Source organism: Equus przewalskii, chromosome 22 (genome assembly GCF_037783145.1).
Source record: "Equus przewalskii isolate Varuska chromosome 22, EquPr2, whole genome shotgun sequence".
NCBI lineage: Eukaryota > Metazoa > Chordata > Mammalia > Perissodactyla > Equidae > Equus > Equus przewalskii.
The window spans coordinates 36,381,992-36,408,787 of record NC_091852.1 but is presented as its reverse complement, the minus strand read 5'-3'; the positions used below and the strand labels follow the sequence as shown (position 1 = coordinate 36,408,787).

Here is a 26,796-nt window from a genome sequence, read left to right as displayed (position 1 = left end):
AAGATTGGCTACAGATGTTAGTTCAGGTGGCAATCTTTAAGAAAAGAAAAAAAAATGATGCCACAGATACACCCATCAGCATTTTCTAGTAGAATCAATATACAGTTATTGAACAATCAATTGATCAATTAATCTGTGTTTATTTCTCCTCGTTGTTTCTTCTTCTGAAGCATCTGGAAAATTTGTGTCTACTGGTGTTACAAATTTCATGGCCTTAAGCAGGTATGGGACTGTGATCACTAGGCAAAGACCTGGTAGCCATTTGATGCCAATCCCAGCAAGAAAGGGAAAAGAAAAGCTAATAAACTTCCTTTGCCCTCAGATAGATTTTACTCCCCCTTTAATTTTTGTGAGTGGCTATATTGCAAGGCTGGGAGATAAGGAGTGTGAAAAGCTGCCCAGACTTTCACATCAAATCTATCTCACATCATCAGATGCAGCCTGGGCCTTCCCACCTTTGACCTCTTGGAAAAGAGGAGGTCAGATTGTGGAGAAGAAGGTGGGCAGGACACCTTCATTTTCTTACTTCAAAATTAAAAGGTATTTAGAGGGCAATCCTAAGTTTCGAGAAACACTTTGAAACTGGTCAATCTCCAATTTGACAGCCCCTAAGCCTCATTTCACCCTTGGTGAGAAGATGACACTTTGTTCAGAACCCGGGAAAGCCACAACCAGTGAGACGCTGCTTTCTTGAAACCAATCATCTTCAACAGCAAAACAACTTGTGGTTTTAAAACTTACGAAGGTTCTTCTGACACAGCAGCTCCTTCTTCCAGCTCTTGAGCTTGTTTGTACCATGGCAGCTTGGCCTCGACTGGAAGTTTCTCTGAGAATTAAGTACACGCCCATAAAAGAGAAGAGGTTAGAACCAATTTGAGATTTCAGGGAAATTCCTTTTTCTCCTTTCCACTTCTTGATTGTGCACTACCTAGAAACTATGTTGATAACCGCAAATAAGTTTTCAGGTAAATTTCTGCCTCTGATGATGGTTACATCAAGAAAAAAAGAATCAGATTTTAAAGTGTTCAACAATACTAGTCTTTGTGTATATGCTTCTCCTTTATTACGTTAAGGAGCACAGGAAAGTCTTTCTATTATGAAAGTCATAACTCTAGGAGTACCAGCTCAATATGTATGTCGTCATCATAGTATCTTTTCACTATTTCCTGTTGAAAAGAGAGCAATATTTACCTTTTAAAACAAACACAAAATACAATAAATTATACTATGATACTTTCATAAATTCTAATTTGTAATTATACTATGATACTTTCATAAATTCTAATTTGTTTCTCTTTTGCCTTTTGGCTGTGATCTATGCCATGTTGTCAAAAACAAACAAAACAGAACTCTGCCACTCTGAAATTCACAAAACTTTACTTTAGATATCTGACTCATTCACTACCACCCCAAGGCTCACTGACGATCGAATATGAGCAATTTAGGGTCCACAACCCATAATTTCACTTGTTTCACCTATTTATCTAGCTTTGGCCAAACAATTCAGAACAAGCTTCCTAACTACTTCCTGGAAAAAATTGTGGAGGAGAGAAAGAAAGAGGGAGGTTATAGCCGCTCCTACAGAAGTAACTGCCAAGATTCCCATTCTGACATATTTATTAGGTTCATTTATGGCATATTTGCCTTTATAGTATGAGCCAGTGAAGCTCTATCACCATTTTGTAACATATAATTGTAAAGATGAAAGGAATATATCTGTATATGCACATGCCACAGAATTATATGGCATTTTAACGATGTTTAGAGAGCCGGACTCACGACTTAGTTGTGAAAATCCAGATTTTATTCTTGATAGTTAACCACAGACTGTTTTTCTTTCTCTTAAGTGGCTTGGTAAAGACAGAGCTAATAAATAATTGACTGTTTTCAGTTAGGGGCATCACTTCTTGCCCCTTGATGTGAAGCAATTGTGTGTTGTCAGAAAACAAAGTGAGTGAGAAATGTAAACTGCTAAAGCCAAGAGGATTTGCTAACATTTTAAACACAGCAACTCGACACCTATACGTACTTCATTTTACAACTAGCCCATCTCTCCCAACTAAAGGACTCAGTCAACGCTGCCATCGCTGCCAGGGCGAGTCATCTCTGCCTTCCAATAATGAAGCATTCAGCTCCTCACTAATGGTAGGCTGGTAACACTTCACGATCTATTTGAACCTAATCCTGTCATTTGTACCACTGGCCACTTTCTCCCATATTTGAGGATGCAGATGATAATCAAGAGTTGAAGATAACATTTGTGGAAAACTTACCATATGTCAGGCAGTGGGCTAAGTACACTTTGCCTTATAGCTCATTTAATCCTCACATGGTCTCTGAGGTAGTTGCTATCATTATCCTCACTTTCCAGATGAGAAACTAAGTCTTAGAGAGAGATGTATTGACTAAAATTGATCAGGATTTCTGGTAAGTTTTTTGTTTTTCGTTTCCTTTTATATCATTAATTTAGATTTCATGATGTCATTCACTTCCACCCAGGGCAGCCTATCATATAAGGAGCTACACTGTGGCTGGTTTTCAGAGAAATTTAATGGTTTAAAGAAATAAACTAAGAAACAGAAAGGAATTATATTTGATATTAAAAATAGGAGGAAGCTTTTAAAAATAGATATTAAAAATAGGAGTTCTTTACTTCTGAACAATTTATAACTTTGGAATTTTCTACTTCATTGACACAGACTAACAAAATTAGCAAAGATGTCAGATTGGTATTCATGCTAATCTGAGAGACCCAATATAATTATAATGTCTTGCTCACTAAGTAGAACTTTTCTAATATTTACTTTTTATAAATTATTTGCAGTATCCATTAAATTCTCATTTATTCCAGTTTTTCATTTCAAATTATGATTCTGGAATTCAGTGTCATACTAACCTTTTAATTTTCAATATAAAAAGCAACAGCTTTCTGTTCCATCAGTTTGAAGTATGACCTTCCCAATGTGTTTCATGCTTAGCAAAGTAGACACTCTTGGATTCACGGAATTGTTTTTAACAGCAAGAATTGTGGATAGTAAATCGCACATGTATTTCTCCAATATCTCTATAATATCTCCTTTGAAGCAGACCTACCTGATATTTTCAGCAACGGTCTTCAAACAACTTTATGACCCAGGAGAGAATTATATAAATATGTAGTGCTTAATAACAATTTGCAAGCAAATATGTGAAAGGTTTTAAAAAAGAGTTAAGTCCATTTAGTGGAGTCTAAGTTACAAAGAATAGTTACTAAGAACACTTGGGATACTTAAAAACATTCCAAGGAGTTTAAAACAGTGCCCGAATACACGTAACAGTGAGAAGACTGCTAACAGAGCACGATCAAGTTACCTTTGGGTTTATAGCAAGGAGTGGGTATGACGCATTCCTCTTTTATGTGGGGCTTCGTTTTGGGGCTACAGCCTCCTGTGTGCATTCCACGATGGTCGATGCAGAGGACCACACGATACCTGAGGCCCTGGCCACACGTCACCGTGCACTGGAAGGAGAGTGCAAGAGAGAGGAGACTCATAGGCAAAGCCTTGTTTACTTTTCTTTCTTCCCACCTGCGACTTTTTAAAGGACAGCATTTATATAAGGACTCCTGGTGGCTTTAGACCACTTCTTACCAGTCATGGGATCTTTATACTACTTGGCTATTGGGGGTGAAGCTAGCTGAAAGTTAAATCACTTTCAATTGCTTAGCTTTGGCTTAGTCAGTCAGCACCCACTGTGTGCAAAGTCCCAAACCAAGGAGCAAAAAGAAGGAGAAAAGAAACTGTAGAGTGTGCTCAATTATTTTTTTATCATTTTATTTATTTATTTATTTATTTATTTTTGAGGAAGATTAGCCCTGAGCTAACATCCGCCACAAACCCTCCTCTTTTTGCTGAGGAGGATTGGCCCTGAGCTATCATCTGTGCCCATCTTCCTCTACTTTATATGTGGCTTGATAAGCAGTGCATAGGTCCATGCCCGGGATCCAAACTGGTGAACCCTGGGCCACTGACGCAGAGCACATGAACTAAACTGCCACGCCACTGGGCCTGCCCCGTGTGCTCAATTTTGAACACCAGTACTGCATCTTAATTTTACTTAGTCACTTTGCTAATGACTCAGGTCCCAAATATGGGAAATGTTGGCTCCCACATACACATGAAAATTTTTTTCACTGACATCATAGATAATTTATATTGCAGTGTGACTGATCCAATTGATTATATTGACATGGAAAAAAATCTTTAGAGGAAGTGATTCAATGGCCAGATGTAGACAGCACCTTCAGTGGTTCTACATGCTTGGGAGCAACTCTAGTTGGAGAGAAACATCAGCTCTGATTTGCTGCCACAAAGCCAGGTAGCTAAGTGAAGAGCCTTTTGTCAACTCTGTGGCTGAGGGCACAATGGTTTATCTCCTCATCTTTCTATCTCCTTTTCCCTTTCAACCCTTTTTGCATTAGTGGCCAGGAAACCCAAAATAACATTTTATGTCTAAGCGGCTTCCCTAACATCTAGAAGTTTTTGGTTTTAATTATCCTACTCCATCCCCATTCTAATTGCTTTGCTATTTTCATGTCATCTTCTTTTCAATGAATAATATACATAGTTTTAATTTTAATCCACTCAGACCCTTTTTGGATATAGATGAGTATAAGAAATAAAAAATGACACCAAACTTTTGGTTTACTGAGCTCTATCATCAGAGCAGCTTTCACAGATTCAGGATCAGTCACTCAGCCTTAATTACTCTTGACAGGCATTTGCCTCCCCTTGCCACTTGAGGGAACATGATGGGAGCAATAGAAGCTTCTCGAAGTAACTTGAGGAAAGATATATATATATATATATATATGTATATTTTCACTCATTTGTTTTGGTCATGCTGCATTTGGGGCATGCCTACTCCAGGAGCTAAGCTGGTAGGTTTCTAGACACCTCAAGAGGAGAAGTGGGGAACTGCATAGGGTAGCTGGTGGGGTCATGATGATGAGAGGGAAGAGTGGACTTACTCTCCTAACGAACAAAGAAAGAAGGCACAGTTACCGGAGACCACTCCTGTGCCAGCCATTTAGGGCAGTCAAAAATGTTGCAGGGCTGCACGATGGGCATCTTAGGGGTGTACATGCATTTCCACTCTTCCACTGAGGTGACATGCCCCTGGATGTCCTCCTCCACACAGGAAACTGCCCGGCTCTGGACGCCCCCCCCACACGAGGAGGAGCACGCGGTCCACGGGGTGGCCTCCCACCTACAGAAGCAAGGGGAGTCATCAGGGCAGACATGCACATAGCCAAACCTCCTCAGTGACCTTTCTGACCAACCCCATTCCCAGTGCCTATTGGGGCAATCAGGTTCTGAGAGGCTACAGTCCAGAGAACCAAAAGCGATCTATTGACCGAAATCTGATGAGTAACAGAGAAGGATTCAATGTTGGCAAAAGTGCTCTGTAAACTTTGAAGCGCTACACAAGAGTAAGAAATTACTGTTTTGAGAGCCGTTTACAAGGATATCTGTGCTGTCCGTAATCGACTCAAAAGAGGGCTATTCAGTCCTTCTTCCTATAGTTTCAGTGAATATTCTGTGTGCATATATATAATAGTCACTTTATTCTATATTTTATAAATATATATTCTGCATATATAATATATATATATATTTTACTAAATCTCAATCTATGTCAAGACTAAAGTTGGTTAATCAGTTAACACTAACAGTTTGCACCTGGGCTGACAGTTTTTATTGTCAGTGTAGTACTTCATTACTTAGCTTCTGGATACTTTTACATGAGAAGCTCATGAAAGATCTAAGTAAACCAAACATTCTTTCTCCCTTGCTTCCACAATCATCAGCTTTGGGACTACATGGATTTAGAACAATTCTGATGTTCAAACCAGGCCATCATTACACTAAGGAGCAAAAGTGTTAATATAGGCATTATCTACTTGTTTCTAGCTGCTGAGGGATACTGGCCATTAGTGTCCCCCAAGTAAAGAACACTTGGAATTGTGAAGAAGTTTGGTTTTGGTTGGAAGGCTGATGGCATTGGAATCTAGAGATGCAGTTAAGTAAGGGAGAAAGTAACAATATTGTCAATAACATTTAAGAGAATTCCATTGATTGTTCAGATCTTGACACAGCTCTGAAGTATTTGGGACTAGATGCAGAGAGATATCTTTGCCTGATTCTTTTCTCTCCTCCTGTAGATGTAGAGAATGTAGACTTTTTAAAAATAGGAACTTGGAATTAAGCTTGTCTTTTTTTGCATATATTCTGCTTGTTGATGAGGACTCCTAAGGAACTTTAAGATTTCTTTTAGAATTATGAGAGAGATCATTTTAATGAGAGAAAAACAAAATGTCACCAAGTTGATACACTTGAATAGTTAAATTGAAAAATATTGCACAAGCATCCTGTGGAGACATTAATTATTCCGTAAGTAGGATTTCATGTATACTGTGAGCTTGACTTCTCTTCTGTATGAGCCTGGATAATGTGTGTTTCCCAGTTACAGAGAATTTTTCTCCACATTTTCTCTGCACTGTTCAAGTCTAGGCAACAATTGTTATCTCCACTGCCAACAGCCTAAAGATGCTGCCAAGTACAATATTTTCCTATGCATATTTCCCCAGGAGACACATAAGAAAATACTATTATGGGGAAACTGAGGCCCTCTGTTTAGCCCTTAGGAGACTTTCTGATCCCTTTCAAGAGAATGTGGCAGCTTGGTAGAGGGTTTCTCTTCCAAAAGCGTAAGACCAATTCTCATTTGTCTCCATATAAATCTCTGGAGAGCTTCCCTCTGGAGGTGGACAACAGGTCTGATTCAGACTGAAATTGGGCTGAATACATAAGCACACATTCACATTGGATTTGATCTGACAGTGGAAATATGTTTTTGAATGTACATTTAATCTCTTGGAACATTAAGATGCCATAAAAAGAGCACATTTTCTAATTGGTACTCTGACATCCCTAAACTTGACCCTTCTAAAGAGTGATTAATTTCTGTCTCAACACTTGGACCTGACCCATAGTGTAATTTCATAAACAGTAATAACTATCCTTTTCAATGTCAGTGATCACAGAAAGACAAATGATGCTAATATTATCCTAAGAATTTATAGTATGGTTCAGGCATATAAGTATAGTTCTATATGTGAAAAATTATCATGTGAATTCTTGCAAAATAATAGGGTTATGTGGAATTTGAAAGCAAAACATGTCCGGGTGCTTAAAAGAAAGTATAGCAAAAACTAAAAGAGGGCATCAGTTAGGATATCTTAAAACAGGGACGAGGTAAGTGCTTGGCAGAAAAAAGCATATCCAAGAATCTTGTCCTGAAAGAATAAGAAATGAGTTCATATATCATCTGTGTTAACTCCTTTGGCTCAATTTTTTAAACACACAGTGTGTTTAATTTAAGAAATTCTCAAATTTAAGAATGATGTAGAAAAGTTGCATACATTAATTATGAATTAAACATAATTCATCGGACTACATTGTTATATAATGTTCAGACATGTGTTTCAGTCAAAGACCAAAAACAAGAAAAAACAATCTAAAAGTTTATTCAGAGTGTTTTATATTTACACCTGTGGTCTTAAATCCATTCAAATAATTTCAGTAAGTAAAGCCTTCTGCCTTGATCATTAGGTAGGAGCCATCTGAGAACCATTTTTGTTTCTCAATTCCTCGTATGAAATGAAAACTTATTTGTAGAAATAGCTTCCATTTACTAAGACTTCATCAATGAAGCAGAATATCTAACTATAGAATTAGTTCAGTACAGAAGTGCAAGGGGTAAGAAATACAGTCTGTTCATTGGCTAATTGTCCTTTCCAATTGTGATGCATGGACAGGCCAATGTGTACACAGGACAGGGTACAAACAGTCATCAAGGAGGCTCATTTCAGTCTGCCATTGAGGATGTTGGAGTTCTGGCACTTGGGGGATTTCTGAATATATAGGAAATCAAGTTTAACCTAAGACAGGCATTAGTCATACCAGAGAAATATAAACAAGAGAGATCATAGATATAAAGGAAACTTAGGAGTGCCATTACAGGAAAAATATAAACTTGATGTTGCTCCCCCGACACCCAACCTTGCTTTTATCTTGAAATATATTTCCTTCACACAAACAGATACATGTATCTAGAGGATAATTATTTTACAGGTATGGGAATTGAACACAAGTGAAATCTTGGTTCAGTCAAATTAATCTTTTTATATTTTCATTCCATTTTTTTCAAGGAGAAGAATTTACTGTATAAGTTTGGTTCTGGATCAAACTAGCAAAATGATACATCCGTAGCCTTCTAAAGTCATTTATCATCTTTATCAATATAGTCATAGGAAAATGGGAAGGAGCTGACTAATGAGTAACCCTGTAGTGGAAGAACTTTAAAAAAACCCAAACTACTACATATAGCAGCCCTAAATCAAATGCCCCTCTCTACACGCTACCATTAGAATGGTGAAAAGGGAATTCCCTGCCAGTCACTGGAAGTATTTAAGTAGAGGCTGGATGGAAGCTTGCACTGATGTGTATGTATTATATAAATATCTACATATGTGTATATACATGTGTGAATGCATATGCACTAAGTACACACATGCATATTTATATAAATACATATGTTCATATAAGTATCATGTATGGGTATGATTGTTGGCGAAGGAGTGGGAGAAGGAAGCATCAGTTGGGAGCTGGAGTAGATGACCTCAAGGGCCTCTATTTGGATTCCAATTTGAGTATTTGAAGACTTTGGATCAAACTTTGCTTTATTTTACAGTTTAGAATAAAATTATTTTCTGGGTTTTGCTTAGTTTGAGATTGAGCATTACTAAACCATGGATTATTTTCAACCACTGGTGATCTGATTTAAACCCTAAGTCTAAATGGTAGCTGACTCCTTGAAATTCCAATGAGCAACGAGCATAGAGCAAAGGTCCCTCTTAGCACAGTGGTTACTTGGAACCCAACTTGAATTTCTGCTCTCTGGGGAGCTGTGTCCAATGTGGCAGGCAATACATTCGGTAGCTAGCAGAGTTTTCAGCTTCTCCAGTTTTCTTATGAATATATTAATAAAGAGAACAAGCTCTATTAAAAATTCCTCAATCACTTTCATTATTTTTTTCTAGTTTTTAAAAATACTATACTTTAAAAAAGCAACACAGCACATGGAATTTTATGTTTTGGAAAAAAAATGCCCCCCCCCCCCCAAATGTTGTGAACAATAAGGATATGAAAAACTGCCTTTTTGTACTTAACTACAATTTCTTGGGAACAAAAAGAGGATACTCAAAGTCCCTCTGCAAAGTAATACCACATCTGGAATTCCCCGTTAGTGGGATTGTCATAATACTTCAGGCAGTGTTTGTTTAACAGTTAGCAACAGTGCTTTAATGACTAGGGTTCTATAGCAGAGGAAACACGGAAACGGACAAAAGGAGTCAAAGAAAGACATAACATAAACCCATACACTGTATCTAATCAGAGTGAATTACTGTGTCCACTCCGATGTAATATGATCCTATCTTAAAATGGTTTTTGAATGACAAGCTTACAGTCTGAGCAAGCCAGTATTATTCAAAAGGAGAGCTGAGGCTGGATTGCAAAATATACTATCTACCATCTTATTTTTACAGAAAAACACAGAATCTATATATATATATAAAAGAAGCAGAAGACTGATTTACTAATTCTAGCATCAGGATGATTGATTTACGTACCGAGGAAGGGGATGGTAGAGGTCATAAGGCATGATCTGCTTGTATCCGTCACTGTTAGGAACAATAATGCCAACCCTCTGAGTAGAAGGTACACACAATAACATAAACACTAAATGATTACATTATACAAATTTTTTTAGACAAATGCAAAACAACATTAATAAATTGTCTCTGAAAAACAACACTAAAACAGTTTAATAGCTTTATGCTAGCTTACGCTTTAGGATGGGGCAAGTTCTTTGAAAGGGCACCGTTTACTATAATTAGTTCTCTGATCCAAGCAGGAAATACCACTGCAAAGGGTGATGGCAAGAAATCTTGGCACCTCATCATTAGCTATGACATAGTAAGCTTGTAAATATCCTTTAATCCCCCCAATTATACATCCTATGAGGTCATTATTATCATCATTATTAATGTTACTTCCAGATGCTCACCAAGCAATTATAGTTACTGTCTCACTTCTGATGAAAGAGAGAGCTATATATGAGTATGTACCTGGGAATTGACCAGCCTACGTAATGTGCATTAGCAAATAGGTTTCTTCTCTTGGCAGGTCTAAGGATTTTAGTAATATCTGGAAAGGAGCCACTTGGTTATTTTTTAAAAAGAAGGGGAACTAGTCAATATAGTAGGCAACTATCAAGAAAAGCAAGTTCCCTACCAAAACAAAGGTAGGGTGGTTAAAATGAGATAATAAATACGACTGGTCTTTTTTGTGGTCTATAAAATGTGATAATGTGTTAACTGCTCTTATGGTGGTTGTGATTGTCACGACTGCATATCTAGTGTCCTGAGAAAGCTGAGAGATTTGGAGATAGAAACTGAAGGAATCATAAGACATGACATGATAGGCTCTGTGGCTAAGGACCCACAGAAATGATATTATATGCTGGGTGGAAGTCCCCAGAGGCCTTTAGGACTCCAGCGAAGTACACTAACCTACCCCATTGATTTTCACTGAAGCTTCCAATTGCCAAGACTTTCTTCTTGCTGGGTCCCCTGGTTAGTGGAAGATGTATAAGTCATGGGTCTTGGATAAGAGGGCTAGTGCAATGGACCCTGCGTCAAGAGTGGGAGACAGAGCTCACTACACAGGTGGCACCCCACTGTAGAGCATCGTAGGACATGAGCAGATGACACTTACTTTGCAACTGACAAGTGATATGAAGCCCCTCTTTTGATGACTGAAGGAACTCATGAATTCTATATGTATCCTTGGATGGATGGATGGATGGGGGTATATTTATATCTCCATATTCAATATAAATGTGTTTATATTTATATTTAAATAAATTAATCCAAACTTTCATTTTGATCCCATCTTCTGATATAGGATGATATAATATGCTCTTTTTACATGGCTAGCCAACCTAAGTTTTTGGGTAGAAAGAGTGAGCTGGGTATACTGTGGATCAGCAAGATAAAAAAACAGCACTGACTGGAGATCATGGTAGATAAGGAGGAAAGAGGGAGTAATAAGGAGGGAATTCCTAAAGAAATTACTGAAAGGTAAAGGGATACATGAAAGAAATCAAATTTGTTTGAAAGACAATGGGAAACAAAATTATGAAGACAGATTTCTATTCCCAGGAGGGACAACCATTGGAGTACTAATTTATTTATTTATCTTACATGAGTAAATTTTATGTAGTTATTTGTATGACTAAATCGTCATGGTATATGTGTAGGTGTGTTACTCTTAAGTAACTATGTTCATGAAATTGGATGCTGCTTTTTGGGTGTGCTCAAAATCCCATGGCTCTAACACACACGAGAATGGAACAGATATTAACTTTAAACTTTCTCTCTGTTTTCCCAAGTTAGAGAAACTTTCTATTCCTTTCTGCTTTTTTCTTTTTTTGTGTGAGGAAGATTGGCCCTGAGCTACCATCTGTTGCCAATCTTCCTTTTTTTGGTTGAGGAAGACTGTCACTGAGATAACATCTGTGCCAATATTCTTCTGTTTTATGTGGGATGCTGCCACACTGTGGCTTGAAGAGTGATGCTAGGTCCCTGCAAGGGATCTGAACCTGCAAAGTCTGGGCTGCTGAAGCAGAGTGCACAAACTTAACCATTATGACACCCTGCCAGTGCCTCCTTTCTGGCTTCTTTTGACATACAAAAAATCGGATGTGAAAGACTAATCCTGCCTTTTGCTAGAACGGTGTGATCTCTTTCCAATAATCTTTATGTGTAGCAATTAGGGAAACTTTCTTTCCAAAAGAATTATATTCTAAAGAATTCCAATCTTCCAAAGTTCTTCTAGTAACTTTGAATATACATCTAATAGTTAATTAAGGAGTAAATCAAATTGACTTTGCAGTTATATTTTAGCTAACTCTAGTGTCTTTGCTCATGGCTACATCAATTTCTAAGTGCAGAAATGCATAGCATTGCCTTCTTTTCTGAAAAAATTTAAAGCTATGATTTGTCATCTTCAATATTAGAATGAACTGTTGCAGATCTCTGCAAACTGATTTATCAGCTGATGACATTTAAAATGGAGGCACTAATATGGAAGGAGATAGGCCAGCAGAGGAGGGAATGGAAGTGGGAGCGTATAGAATTCAGGATGTTGGGCTTTGCTTTGGACTGATTTTGAAATTATATTTTTGTTTGAACAAGGAGCCTTAAACCTGCATTCAGCAAGACTATAGCTATATTTGTCTTTCTATGGCATGGGTCATGGTGAAGACTCATAAAATGACTCCATGGCACCTGTGAAAACAGAAAGATATCAAAACAATGGTGCTCTGTCCTGCCCTGTTAATGTATATTCGTGTGCATGGGCTCTGTTCCCTCTTGAGGTTCATGCCGTTGCCCTGGCCTTTCACCACACTGTCACAGAGGGGCAGGCAATGGTGCCTAAACTTAACTTCCTATTGCTTACATTTAAGACACTTGGTCTTTTTCTTAGGTGAAGTGTACATATTGAAGAATGATGAAAAAGGATGTCATTTACGGACTTTAAGAAGTTCTCACGTTCAGGTCTTGATTTATATGTGTACGTGTATGTACGTGTGTGTATGCATGCACTCAGACAAGCATCTGAGTGTTTAGGGAGAGGTGAAGGAAGCAAAAATGATTTAAAAAAATGACCATGAAAGGAAAATATAAGAAATAGTTGGCTTGGGGGTAGAATCGCTCATTCTCCATTGTCTTGACTATTCTGACTACTCAGGCCCTTCTTACACTGGGGAGTGACCTGACTCCATCTAAAATCCCCAACATGAGGGGTCATGCTGGGAAGAAGAGGAGAGGAGGAGGGGAAGTAGTCATTCTGGACTCATGTGTTGTAAGTAGAAGAAAGACATCACACCTCATGTCCTCAAAGTATGTACTTGCTGAACTGTCCAATGACAGGAGAATGCTTCAGCATTATGATAAGCTCATGTAATGAAATATTATGCAGTACATAAACATAAAGCCTTTTGAACCACTTTTAATGACATGGAAAATGTTCAAATGTAATGTCAACTGAAAAAAATTCAATACACAATAGAATGTACAATATGATCCACAATACTAAGAAAATTCATATGTTCATATATCTATATGATCATTTTCATAAAGTCCATATATGTGTGTACATATTTGTGTATATATATATTAGAAATATATTATAAAAAGACCCAAAACAGTTCCTGGTGTTTGGATTATGGATGTTTTTTGCTTTCTTCTTTTTATGTCTGTTTTCTATAACACACAGTCACAGGAATTAGAAGATTCAAGTAAAGTAAAATTTAAGTCTGAGAAAGTGTTAGATAGAAACATTTGGAATTATGATATAAATGGATAAAATGAGGCCATTATCTCAAATCCCACATGTTGCTTAAAGATTATTGAGTTTTTGTCCTAAAATCATCTCAGAAGCTACTTTAGAACGATATCCTTGACTTTAAAAATCAAGCCATATTCAGGCTCACATTACTCAGTTGTGAATTTACATATTGTGATAAATCTCTCTCTCTAAGAAAAATCCTAATATAACTAACTCCATGGGTGCCGAATTTGCAGGGTTCTGGGTTCTTTTCATAACGGAAATGAACCAGAAGGAGTCCTTTTCATGGCTTTAATTGTCCCTTTCAGTGACTCTCTCACGACCTCTTGCCTCTTCTCCTGGGCTGCAGAGCCTCATTTCTGACTTCCTGACAGCTGCATGTGCTCTAGGTTTGTCAAGCTCAGCGCATCCAGACAATTCATTATCCTCTCCTGCAAAGTGCTTCTTCTCCTGTGATCGTCGTTCCTGTTCAGAGCACTGCCATCCTCCCATCCATCCAGGCTATGTACCGGGGGATATCTTTGCTTCTCCTCCCTGTGTTCCCTACAGGTGCTCAGTTCTTCCAGTTGAGATGTCTGCCAAGTACATATCCTTGAGACATGAAGTTGGGCCCTTCTGCAGCAGTCTCCTAACAGAGCTCTGCCTGAGGGCATTGCCTCCTCCAATCCAGCCTGCTCACTGCTGTCATAGCAACCTATATTTTACTTCCCAACTCAAAAGTCTTAAGTGGCTCCATAATGCCCAATGAAATGTCTTAGCCAAGCACTACCTCTTCTAAGTCTGTCCCTATTTTCCCTCTCAACCTCTAGCCAGGAACCATCTCTTCCTCTCCCAAACACTCATATTACTAACTCCTTTCATCATTTTAAACTATGGACTAACTTCTAACTATGTATAAGTTTTCTTTAGTTTAACACCATGGGACAAACTCGATATTGGTTCTTTACTGTATCTCTTAACACAGTGCCCCGCACAGAGGCAATTAGTAAATATTCATTCAATGAAATCATGCCATTGGTGTGCAGATGCAAAAGCAAGCAGTACAACTACCATCCGGAATTAAAGCAAACAAACAAACAGAAACAAAGTGAAAGAAACTCCCAAACAAACTGCCACTCCCTGTGCACATCTTTAATCCCACTCCTTGCCTTTCACTAGCTCTGCCCTCTGTGAGAGGGGGCAGACTGTTTTGGAGGGTAGTTTGTCAGGTTAGGAAGGCTGCTGGCAGGCAGAGGTGATTGGGTGATTGGCGGGCAGAGAAAGGATCAGCTTAAGGGCAACTGTGCTTCCAGCCTGCTCGGCTCAACTCTGCATCTCTCCCATTGGGTGTCTCCCAGAAGGAGCCATGACAGCTTTTTACAAATCTTCTCTTCTCTTTGTGTCTCATGAGTCTTTCAGGCATCATGCTGCTTTGTAACAGCACGACTCAACTCCCCCTGGGCAGTGTGGGGGCCCAGACTCTAGTTGATTCTTCTTTGCCTTTGCCATGGTATCAAGCATAGAACTTGGCACAGGATAGATACTCAATAAAAAAATGAATGAAATTGAGAGTGGTGGAAGGAGTTCTGGCATAGAAGAGAGTAATTCATCTTCTCTCGACAACTCCAGGGCAATAGAAACTAATCTCTTCCTAAGCAACAGTTTGGAATGTGGCAGGAGAGAAGGAACGAAAAGCTGGAAGAGACACAAGCCTTTGCTTTTTCATGGGTGGCAGAGCATGGAGGATCATGGTGTACTGAGGAGACGGAAGGTCAGTTCTCCCCCTGCCACTCTCTTTCTGTGTGACCTTGAGTGCATTATATTTGGACTTCTGCTTTGGTCTTCTGCAAACTCTAAGTATGGATGAAATCAAGAGTTTTAAGATGAAGTCAGAAGGGGTGCCTGGAAACCCATCTCATGGTGCTCTGTCTTACCCACCCCCTTCCTACTGGCTGTTGAGGGCACAACTCTGAGCTCTGTGGACCACAGATTAAAAACCACTGAACTAGGTGATCATCTCAAAAATCTCTTCTACTCTAACATTTGGCGACTTCTTGAAACACAGTAAGTTTCCCCATTATTTAAAGAGGTAAGTTGGGATCCAGCAAATGAGAAAAATATTCTGTAAATAGGTAACAACTTTTTTAAACCATAGTACCTACGAGACAACATTCATTTATCTTTTGGAACCAGACCGAAGAACTCTGCTTTATCATCCAGGAGTTGAAAACATTTTTAAGGCACATATTCATTTTCTGCTATAAAACCAACTACTGGAGAGTTTTTGATCATTTGGCCCAAAATATTAAAATTTCCTCACATCTATATTTCTGTAGTTAAAGATTCCTGGTACTAAGGCATGCAATTTCTGAACTGCTTTTAAATAAGTGGGACTAATATTTCCTTGGGCTGTATCTCTTCCTGTACTAGCCCAAGTGATTTGGTCATTGTTTGGTTTGAGTAAACATCAGTGTTTATGCTTATATGAAAGAGGCTTGATTAACCTAGGCACGTGGTCAGTTCAAAGACCCAGGGCCCCAAACTTTACACTGATACTATTGGCAGTTCTGTGATGGCTGTGGGGGTCTATGTTGGGTTTAAGCCAGATCTCACGGGTTGCTGAAGGCATCATGAAGACCAAGGGTACCTGTGGGATATGATGGCATGAATGCTGCACCGGGGATCAGTTATCTGAGTTTACGTAGCATAGGAGACACTCTGGAACTGCACGCTCTTCGTTCCATGACCCAGCTTTCTTTTGTCCACCCTAACTTGGGGTAGGTCACTTAACGTCTTTGGGCCTCAGTTTTTTAATCTGTAAATACAAATGATCGTCTCTAACCTCCTAAGGACTGTAAAGCTGAATTGAGATAATGGATGTGAAAGCACTTTATCAACTTCACATAGAAGTAACATTGGGCCAGTCATTTGACAGTTTTGGCTCTCAATTTAATGATGATAGCTAACTTCTGTCGAGTGCGTGGCACCTTGCTAAGAGCTTTATGTGCATTATCTCATTTAATTCTCATAACTATTCTCTGGCAGGAATATTATACTTATTTTACAGATGGCAAAACTCAGGCCTAGAGAAGTTAAGTAAAGCACTTCCTTAGCTCATAATGTCAAACGGAGAGATTGAGGTTATTAATGAGGATAAGGATAACATCTGTTTTATTAACTTGCAAGTTAGTCAGGAGAATTTCATAAATAACTAGACTTTTATAAAGTTTAAAATGTAACATAAAAAGTGACCATTATTATTAGTAATGAGCTGGCTGGGTAGAAGAACTGAATTGCCCTAATAACTGAGTTATACAGCTGATTGTCTGATGATGTCTAGTATGTCTATCAACCAGAGAAGGGTATGACCATGCATCCTAAAAAGCACCAGAACTCTGCTTTATTTATCTCACTATGAATAATGCATGAAAGTAGAAGTGAGATTTTAAGGTAGTCTTTCTTAGTGCTTACTCATTAGCTACTCAAAGCAGTATATTCAAATGAGGTTAATCAAAAGGAAGGAAGTTACTTTTCTAAATCATTTACCTATTGTAATAAAACAACAAGACCTCTGTGACTAGGAAAACATTTCATTATACTTTAATTGCTAACTAGGTCAATCATTTTCTAGTTCTTACACTGAGTTCTCCTTTTTTGAAGATGGACATGGCATAAATCTCATGTGAATTAAATGGCAGTGTCTCACAGCTGGTTAAGTGGGGATTATTAGACAACTGGACACTGAGACTTCAGGAGTTGCTAATTATCTTAATTTTTCATGATGATTCTAATTTTAAAAATTCGATAAATGTGATTTACTTTCATGAAGGTATTTCCTAGGAATTGGTGTCTCTTGTTGTTAAAATAGAGAACTACCTTTTTAGACCCACGTAGAATTCTAGAGTTCCACCTTCTCCTTTCATGGAGGAGAAAGCTGATTTCTGGAGAGATTTAGAGTCTCTCCGAGGTAACATCAACATTATCATAACCATAATCTTAGTCATAATAGCTGCAGCAACTAATATTTATTGAGTGCTTATCAAGTGTCAGGCACTCTACTAAGCTCTTTAAATGTATTACGCCATTTATGCCTCATGACAACCCTATGAGGTAACTACTGTTATTATCCTCACTTCACGGATGAAAAAACTAGACTTAGTGAGAACAAGTAATTTTCCAAAGGCTACTCAACTACTAAGTGGCAGAGCCAGGATCCCAAGACAAGCTGTTATACCCCAAAGCTCCCCTTCTAACCATCAGGCTGTATGGCCATTGTACAAACTGGTCATCAAGTTAGTGTGACCAGGTTTTTACATTCCCACTACATGCCCTGCCTCTCATGGTGCAGATTATTTCTTTAAACTTGCATTAGGATTCAATTTTGAGATTTTGCTCACAATTTGGTCCATGGCCAGGGATGACTTACGCAATTTGCTGTCAAATGAAATGGAGCTGGACAAAAATGTCCATTTGAATTCACCAAGAACTGCCGCTTGGGGCATACAGGTTTGGGCATTTGCTTAGGACTGTTGCTCTGAATTCCTTCAGGGAAGGGGGAATCTGGATGCAGTTTCAGCTTGAAACAGATTTGTTTGCTAATGATTGTGACCATGATAGTGTGATGAGTGAGAGCTTTTTTCACTTGTCCAACCGTTGCCAACTTAAGCCCCCTTCATTACTGCCTTGGAGGAAAAACCAGAAGTCTGTGCCAAAAATGTCTGAAAAGGTGGTTCTCTGATCTTCTCTCAAACAGTGTCTTGCACAATTTCCCCCAGACAGCCTTAACAGTCTTACCAGCCTCATAGACTGAGATATGCAAGGCCAAATGTAGCATATTTTACATTTAAAGCCACTCTGAAAACATGAAGTGCTTATTAACTGAACTAAAGCTATGCCTTTTTAGTTGTTGCTGAACCATAGGCATACTTTGCCATCATCTGTCACATGATGGCAAAGAGATACAAATCATTACACAAACCAGCAGGCACTGCATTAAAAAAAAATTGTTCCCCTGGTGTAAGACAGAAGCTATGATTATACCATGGCAGGCATAAGAGAGGATTTCTCATTTGATTAGATTCCAAGTGTCTTAGCTCCATGGGAAAGAGTTCCTGCTATAGTGTTAAATGGATGAAGCAGAAAACAAATTAAACATGCAACAGATCTGTGACACAGAGGCTCCCAGAGGAGAGGCATGCCTCTGGACTTCTGGGAGTGCCCACGTTGGGCCTGCCACCAGAAAATATACAACATTGTGTATAGAACATACGATGGGATTGGTGATATGATAGCTCTTGAGTCACCAGTGAGAAACATTCTTAATTTTAGCTGAAAGTCATTGCATTTTTAACCTCACTTTCTCTTCCCTTCCATTAAGCATTAAGTTTTGGTTTCCTTTTTGAGACCACTTTTGGCTAGGAAACAAAGTATTTTATCACTTCATAAAAATGACTGCATAAATTGACACCAGCAGAGAGCAACAAAGCTCTCTTGGGATAGAACTGCTGGCAGCCAGGTAGGCTCAATGGTTGGTCTTGTAGTGTAAGGGACACAAATTCCTGTCTCAGTAAAATGTTCCTACATATCATAGACATTCAAGCTTGCTTTAGAATAGTGGAAACCAAGAACGCTAAGTCAATGAATTCCAAGTGTCTAAACTATGATTTCATCTATGTTATGAGTTACAGACAAGGCTGAAAAGAAATATAGCAAAAGCATTAACAGTGGTTATTTGTGGGCACTGGAGATTATTGGTGAGTTTTATTGTTATAGACTTTTAACTCATCAACATTTCTAAGTTAGCATTAAGAATCAGAAAAAAAGCCACAAAAACATAAAACAAAAATCATTTTGAAAAGAATAGGCTAGAGGTCAACAATCTCTTTAGCTCCAAGTACTACTAGATGAGCCAACCCACAACCATGGAAGCCAATGGATGCTGTTGGTGAGTGAAGTGAGTAAGTGATATCATTTATTAGCTCAAATGCATACGTTTACTTATTATAAAGCAAATTAGCGAGAACAGTGAGACTATCTTGGTAAATAGGAAAATTAGATATCAAGGATTATGGCTAATGGTTGTCATATCCAGTTTATTTCTGGCTTATTTTGGTTTTAGATGTGTCTTAATGAGAAAATTCTCTTATCAAAGAGAAGTAGTTGCTAATGATAACAGTTTTTACAGCTCATCTGTAATCTTAGGATACTTATTTTTTCAAAATTGCAGACATAATCGAAGAACTTAACGATGAGGGCAAAAAAGTGCCTACTTTGGTAGCACACTATATTTACAATTGTTACAACAATTTTTACAACTTAGCTTTGCTCAAATAAACAAAATTAGCTTAACATGTTTGAATATACATTTTTGAGTTGTTTAAAGATACTTCAAAATATATCAAATGAAATTTAATGAAGAACTCTGTGGAACAACAGGTTCTATAAGCACAGTTTGAAAACCACTAATTTAGTGCAAAAAATAGCTCTCTCATACCCATTTTGTGGGTGACTAAAATGAGGCTCAGAAGGGTAAAGTAACAAACCCAGGTTACAGACTTAATTATATTTAGCTCCTTTTTGCTGTCCATGGTACTTTCCAGTCTTTACAGCAAATAAACTTGGCTATCTAAATGGGATTTTGCTTTCAAATAACATATAATAGGCCAAAATCCTACAAGTGTAATATAAGCAAAGTGAACAGACATCTCAATGGCTACATAAAATAAATTTCTTTGGAAGTTTAAAAACACGTGACTTTATCTGTACTAAGCACATCTATGTTTTCCCTTTTGAAGGATTCTAATTTTGGACACAAAGCCATTGGTTTAATGCCATCGTATCACTTTTGATTTAGACAGTTAAAGCTGTAGCTGGAAAATACTTCCTTGAGGGTTTGGTTTTGCTGTCTGATGAGAGGGTAGATCTATTTTACAGAGTCTCTTTATCTTCTCTCAGACCATCACTTCTTATTTTCTCTTGGAATTCAGGAAGGTTGCTTTGATCCCAGGTATGCAAATGAGTTCAATGAATTTCATAGCAATCCTAAAGTTTCTTAACCTCAGAGTAGCATAGCCACATTTCCTAAAGCAGTTTCCTCTCAAATCTCTCCTACTGCTAAGTCTTAATTTTTACAGCTTTGTTTAATTACCTCTGCAATAAAAAAGCAGCTTCCTGACATTTGCCTCTAACTTATTTTCTCTCTTTCCTTTTCTCACTTTTCTTTTTTTATTAATAGCCACCTGTCCCAACATTTGTACATGTGCTGTATTAGATGTTTTAAAATAACATAAGATGCAAAAAAAGCATACATTTCACAGGCAAAGTTCTTTTGATATAGAATGGCCTTTTGCTTTTCCATAAGAAATAGGCCACAATTATTACTCCAACAGAGAAGATAGGTAAGAATCAGAAGTTGTACAAAACTGGATAACTTTTTTCTGGTTATAAACATTTTCTTAAAATTGTTAACAAAATGGTTGTATTTCACCCCTGTCTTCCATGGCCATCTCCTCACTGAAGTTTTTTCCCAGTGGGGAAAAGTTTTATGCAGTGTGGGAGTGAATCCCTCATTTCTTCTAGAAATGCACACACAGATTTTCATGAAAGTGTGCATAATACTTTCATAGTCTCTCCATGACTGAGTCGATCTGTTTGAATTGGGATAACTAATAACTATGTTTTCACACACTGGTCTTCCTGATATAGATATGAATAAAGATATATAATAAGCAGAATAATTTTAAAATAGAGTTCAATTGTATTAGTTATAATTTTTTTGGCTAAAAATACTTCAAACCCTTTATATTTCCAAAATAAAGACGTCCAAGCAAAATTTTAACACCTCATTCAGTTTTTATACCATATTCAATTTTTAATAACTTTCTGGTGTAATATGAAGCTAAATTAAACTTCACTCTAAATTACATAATTTTAAAATATCTATTTTTTCTCTTTCTTTAACGAAAAACTCTTATTCTGAGTTCCCTTTTATGAGCTAGGTATATGAAATAGACAATTTCACATCACAAGTCGAATTTAGAATTCATGAATGTGAGGCAGGAAGAGTACAAGAAAATAAACTCCAAAAAGTTCACAGCAGAAAACAAAAACTAAAACTGCATTGTCTCCAATCAAAGCTACGCGTTGTTCATGTAGCATTTTAACTGTTCAAAGTTTTGTTTTATGTATAGATAATTAGTAAACTATGATTTTAAAAATAACATTCAGGTGTTTCTCAGAAGTCCAAGGAGGCTGGAAAGGATTCTTTATCTTTTGGTCTTCATGATTAGTTTTGTAGGAGAAGAGTTTTCTTACATCTTGTCTCATATGTTGAGGATGAGTAAGCTAAGTTAATAAAGAGATTTGCCAGGAAGTGTTGCAACGACAAAGACAAATGTTACGCCCATGAAAAGATTCTTGACTTGCATTTCTACGACTGCTTATCATCTGAGATATTCCATTTGTCAGTCTGATTCTTGATCCTACAAATAATTCAGGGCCAATTATGGTTTCCAAAAAGCAAACAATGATATGTGAAAGTGTCAAGTGTCTCTTTAGACCTCTTAATTAGAAAGACCTTTAAAAAAAATGTGACTATTGGAAATAAGTCCTGCTTTCTCTTTAACAAAGCCTCAGTTTGTTCAAATGTAGAACTGTGCTAAGACTGGTTTTGATCCCAGGTAATCAGTGTGGCCCACCACAAGCTAAAATGGGTCAGCTGTGACCCTTAACTATGGTTTGCACTGATCATGTCACTGGTCAGGTGGCAGAGTTAAAATAGAAAGAATCCTGAGAACATTGTTCCATTACATTTGTTAAGGTCCATTGGCTTGGACCTTGTTAAAGAGAGAAATAAGTAACCAGAATGAAAAGAAATCAGAAAAGAAAAAAACTCTGAAGAGAGCTTCACCTGCACCTTTACAAATGGAAAAGCCATGGACCCTGAGATGGCATCAGATAGCAATAAGGACGAGGGGCGTGGGTACTAATAACACTTGATTAGGAATGGACATTGGACAGCAACACTTATTTATTTTTAATCAAAAGATTTTAATTTAACTAGCTTATTTGGAACTCGATTTATGTTTATGATAAATAAACTAGTAAATTTGACTGACCTGGCTGGACAAGGATCCAAGTTGCACTCCTGAAGTTTGGGTTTGGGTTTGATGTTCTCTGGGTAATAGTGGCAGTATTGGTCAGCAACCACGCGGTTGCTCCGAAGATCATAACACTCAGCCGATGTCAGCTGGTAACCTGCAGTATCAAACCATGCAGGCAAGTTTAAATGCACATGTCAGTGCAACAGGTTTACTTATGCTTTTTGGCCACCTCACACTAACGGAAATTGTGCCCCTAGGCTCAAGTCGTTTCCCGGACAAAAGACAGATAAATAGAAGGCTCATTAATTTTTGTAGGCCTCAAATACTCAAATTTTAGGAATTAAATTATACCATAAGGCTTGAACTACATAAAGGCACAGCTAGATTATAAGATTCCGTCATAAGAACTCTTCATACTAATTTGTTTTGTATAATCTAAAAGTCCAACAGAGAATTCTGTATCCAAAAAAGATCATCAGTATTTATTCACCAACCATTTCATGCAAGGATGCAAAATTGCCTCCCTTGTACCTGGAGCACCAGGGAGAATAAACTCTCAAATAAATAAATTAATTAATTAAACCTTGATACCACTCCCTTTGGTCAATGGGGGACGATGGGAGACAGCACAGGATCAGGTCCTACCAGCTGCCTGGTAACATTATTTTTGCCTAAATTCAACCTGAATGGGTTAGGTTGAATAAATGGTTGATTAAGACCCCAACAGTAGCCATCATGAATCCCAAGTTTCCCTTCAGAATTAAAAAAATACCTTCTCCTATCCATTTTTTGCTTCACCCAGAATCCTTTGTCATTCTCTTTGTCTCTAGCCAATATTTCTTAGTTCCCCTGCACAAATTTCCACTGTTTAGAGAATCCTCTTAAAAAAAATAATGTTGCTGAGTAACACTTAAAATGTGTTTTATATTTTCTGCCTGTTTCTTCCTTGTCCTGTGGATTTCTGGGGCAGGGTGGGTGATAAGGACTTAGATTCTTGGGGTGAAAAATAAATGTACATAGAGAATTTTTTTAAATTAGGCTTTTTGTAGCATTCTAACCCAAACTGAATTCAAAATATATTCTCTCTGGCAGGTGGTTGAATATTCTTATTGCTAAATATGTGTTAGAATGTCAGATTTAGACTATTTAAAAGACTTGCAAAAGACTTTAGGAAATCAGAAGGAGGCTTATAAACCAGATTTCCTGGCTTGAGGCTATGTTCTCAGACCACCCACAAAAATTAATTGCTCATTAAAGACCTAAAAAGAGACCTTTTAACAATTTTACTGTAAAGATGAAAAGCATGGAAAGTAACGGGTAGGAACACATGTTCCATATTTTTTGTTTTATAAGAAAATCAAAGAGCAAAATGATATTTTATGTAAGTAAATATACTTTTATATTTCAATTACATTATACTCGAAAGCAGATAATTTTATGGCAAGATAATCATTTGTAATTTTCCATAAAATAATTTCTACTTAAGGACAGAATTTACCATGTAGCAAAATGTGGGCACAAGTAATAAGTAAATTATAAATCTGAGATGATGATTTTTAAAAATCATAATTTGTCAGCTTACAAACGTTCCTTTCAAGCTAATCTAGAGTGTGTGAAATGAAAATTCAGGTCAAAAATTAAATAAATGACCCAAATGGCCAGATAATCCTGTTTTCTAAAGTTTCACAAAGTATTTGGAGTAGCAATTCTTTACACTTAGCAAAATGGTCAACCAGGTGAATTTGGAACCAGAGAGGTAAAAGGGAACTGAGAGATCATTTCTTCAGTAACTTTCAAGCTGTGGTCCATGAAATGGGAGGAAGCCTGGTTTCCACATCCCTCACATCCTTACTCGGAGTGGTATTCCTTTTATCTGGGCTTCTTAGTAAGGGTTCCTTTGAAGAAAGGGTTTGATAGCTCAAACATATGAAAACCACTGATGGTTCTACTTCTTCACTTAGATGTGAGGAAAATAAGGCCCAAAGGGGTTGGATATATATGAATCTAACAGTAATTGCCTTATTATATGGCAAGCCATTGTCAAGTTTACTGAAGTTACACTCCAACATCAGCTCTATGTGAAATTGGCGTAGTGGGCATATTATTGAATTGCAACCTCCACAAAGCATGGTTTTCATTTAAAAAGAAAAGAAGAAAAAAATCATTTCCTCTGATTTCTTGCTTTGAAACTATTTCCTGTGTTAGTCATTAATAGATGTATCCAAATAACATACTCTCAAGAAACATCAAAGAAATGGGCAGTTTATTTTTAAACAAAGCAATTTTCTATTTTGGACAGATAGAGAAAATGGAAACACTATTTTATTGAAATGCTTAAATGTTGAATTAATAGTTATTTAACAACCAAGTAAAAGCATGTGATGGTATTTTTGACTAACTGCTGTTAAGCTAAAATCTAACATTGCGTTATAGAACCTCATTGTTAGTGGTTTGTTCACATTATGTAGACAGAGATAACAGCTGAAGATGAATTATATCATATGTTCTTATTGCCTTACAAAAATTAATGGATAATCGTTTGTCTTCATTTTGAGGTACCATCCTTCTTTTCTCCTGTCAAAATAATCTAGTGATGACAGATGGTTAATGTATTTTGTAATATAAATAAATGTCAAATCACTACATCTGAAACTAACACAATAATGTCTGTCAAATATACTTCAATAAAAAAATAATCTAGTGATACCTATCTGGATTAACTACTTAAAACCAACCAATTAACAGGATTTTCCATGAAGCTGGAGCTAGAATTTATTTGATGTGCTAGTTTTTAAAGGAATATACATACAATTCTATGCCAATTAAATTAGCAAAATTTTAAAAAATGGCAATCCACTGGCTCAGTTGGCAATGGAACTAAAATATTCATACATTGCTTATTACCCTTCTGGAAAGAATTTTGGTGCTATATGCCAATAGCCACAAAAATTCTGAAACTCATTCTTGAGAATTTTTCCAAGGAAATAATTTGAAAGGAGAAAAAATACTTAAGTATTAAGTTATTCATTACATTATAATAGAAAAGTTTAAGTGAACTAAATGATCTTCTATAGGGAAATTCTAAATAAATTATTATTAAATAATTCAAAGGAATTACTATGTAACCACCATAATTATGAAGAGCAGAAAATGGGGGAAAAACACCTTTTCCAGTAATGCAAAGTGCTGTCCATGTTATATACGTGACGGAGCAGAGAGAAGAATTCATGTGGTGACTTTCAAGGAGATACAGATTTTAATAAATAAATAAGGCAAGTGGCATTCCCTTTAATGCATGGATGATGAGGTAAAGCTGAAAACTGACTGCTCCTAAGCCTACAAAGCAGTAATATTTTTTCTGGTGATAAACTATTTTCATTAATTAGATCAATCTCTCATTCTTTTTGGACACATCATGCCATGTAGTAGGCCATACAAATATTCTTCAGTTGATTCCTGAATAAATAAGTTCACTTCCACCAGATGAGTGGTTTATTCTCAAGTGAACAGAATCACTTCAGGACCAAGCTGTTGCCAACCTATGATATTTCTTGTCCTGGCCTTCCCTGGAATCAAGGAAGAGAGTAAAGACTGTTTCCTCTAATGGGACTCCACAGACAGAAAATGTTCATGGGGCACCTAGACTGAGGCATCTGCCGTGCAGGATGGCTTTAGGATTTGGCCCCATCCAGAAGAAAAGATCTGACCCACCACATCACTAATTTTCTCCCATGCTGAAGTGTTTCTACTCTTATAATAGCCAAGTCTTCCTTCACAGAAGCCAATGGTTCCTCAGCTAAGTGAACACCATTACCTCCTCCACAGGTTGCTGAACAAGGAAAGAAATCCGTCTCCCTCCATCGGTGGATGATAGGCTGATAGAAGATGAACTGGACTGTACTGTCCGCTGGCCCTGAGTTGCGGATCTGTAGGAGACAACAGCAAAGTAGAGAAACTAGTCTGACAGGGCAGTGCTCTCTAAGTCCCTTGCAACTTTGGACAAGGACATATGGTTGTACTGATGGTCTCAGGCTATGCGAGGGACTGCCTTGGGAGAGAAGTGGCATTGGCAATATCGCCTGTCTTACCATTTAACCGGCAAACGTCCCTGCATATACCATCACCATCATCACCTTCCCAGTTCTGTTCTGCTACAGAACGAGGGATACTTGTGAAGCCAGTAGGATCTTATCCCTAGC

At 37.5% G+C, this 26,796-nt stretch overlaps 1 protein-coding gene across 6 annotated transcripts in view; it reads right to left on the bottom strand.

The window, feature by feature from the left end:
- Positions 1–26,796, bottom strand: part of ADAMTSL1 (ADAMTS like 1) — an 858,582-nt gene that overhangs the window by 197,437 nt on the left and 634,349 nt on the right. For 4 of the 6 annotated variants that reach the window (XM_070589759.1, XM_070589760.1, XM_070589763.1 and 1 more), the window contains 5 exons: positions 26,412–26,523; positions 22,613–22,751; positions 5,043–5,247; positions 3,352–3,499; positions 742–826 (listed from right to left, as the gene is read on the bottom strand). In XM_070589759.1, coding sequence (XP_070445860.1) covers positions 742–826; positions 3,352–3,499; positions 5,043–5,247; positions 22,613–22,751; positions 26,412–26,523 — 689 coding nt within the window. Of the gene's footprint in view, positions 1–741; positions 827–3,351; positions 3,500–5,042; positions 5,248–9,733; positions 9,785–22,612; positions 22,752–26,411; positions 26,524–26,796 lie in introns of all 6 variants that reach the window. The other 2 variants (XM_070589758.1, XM_070589761.1) reach the window with 1 other exon arrangement.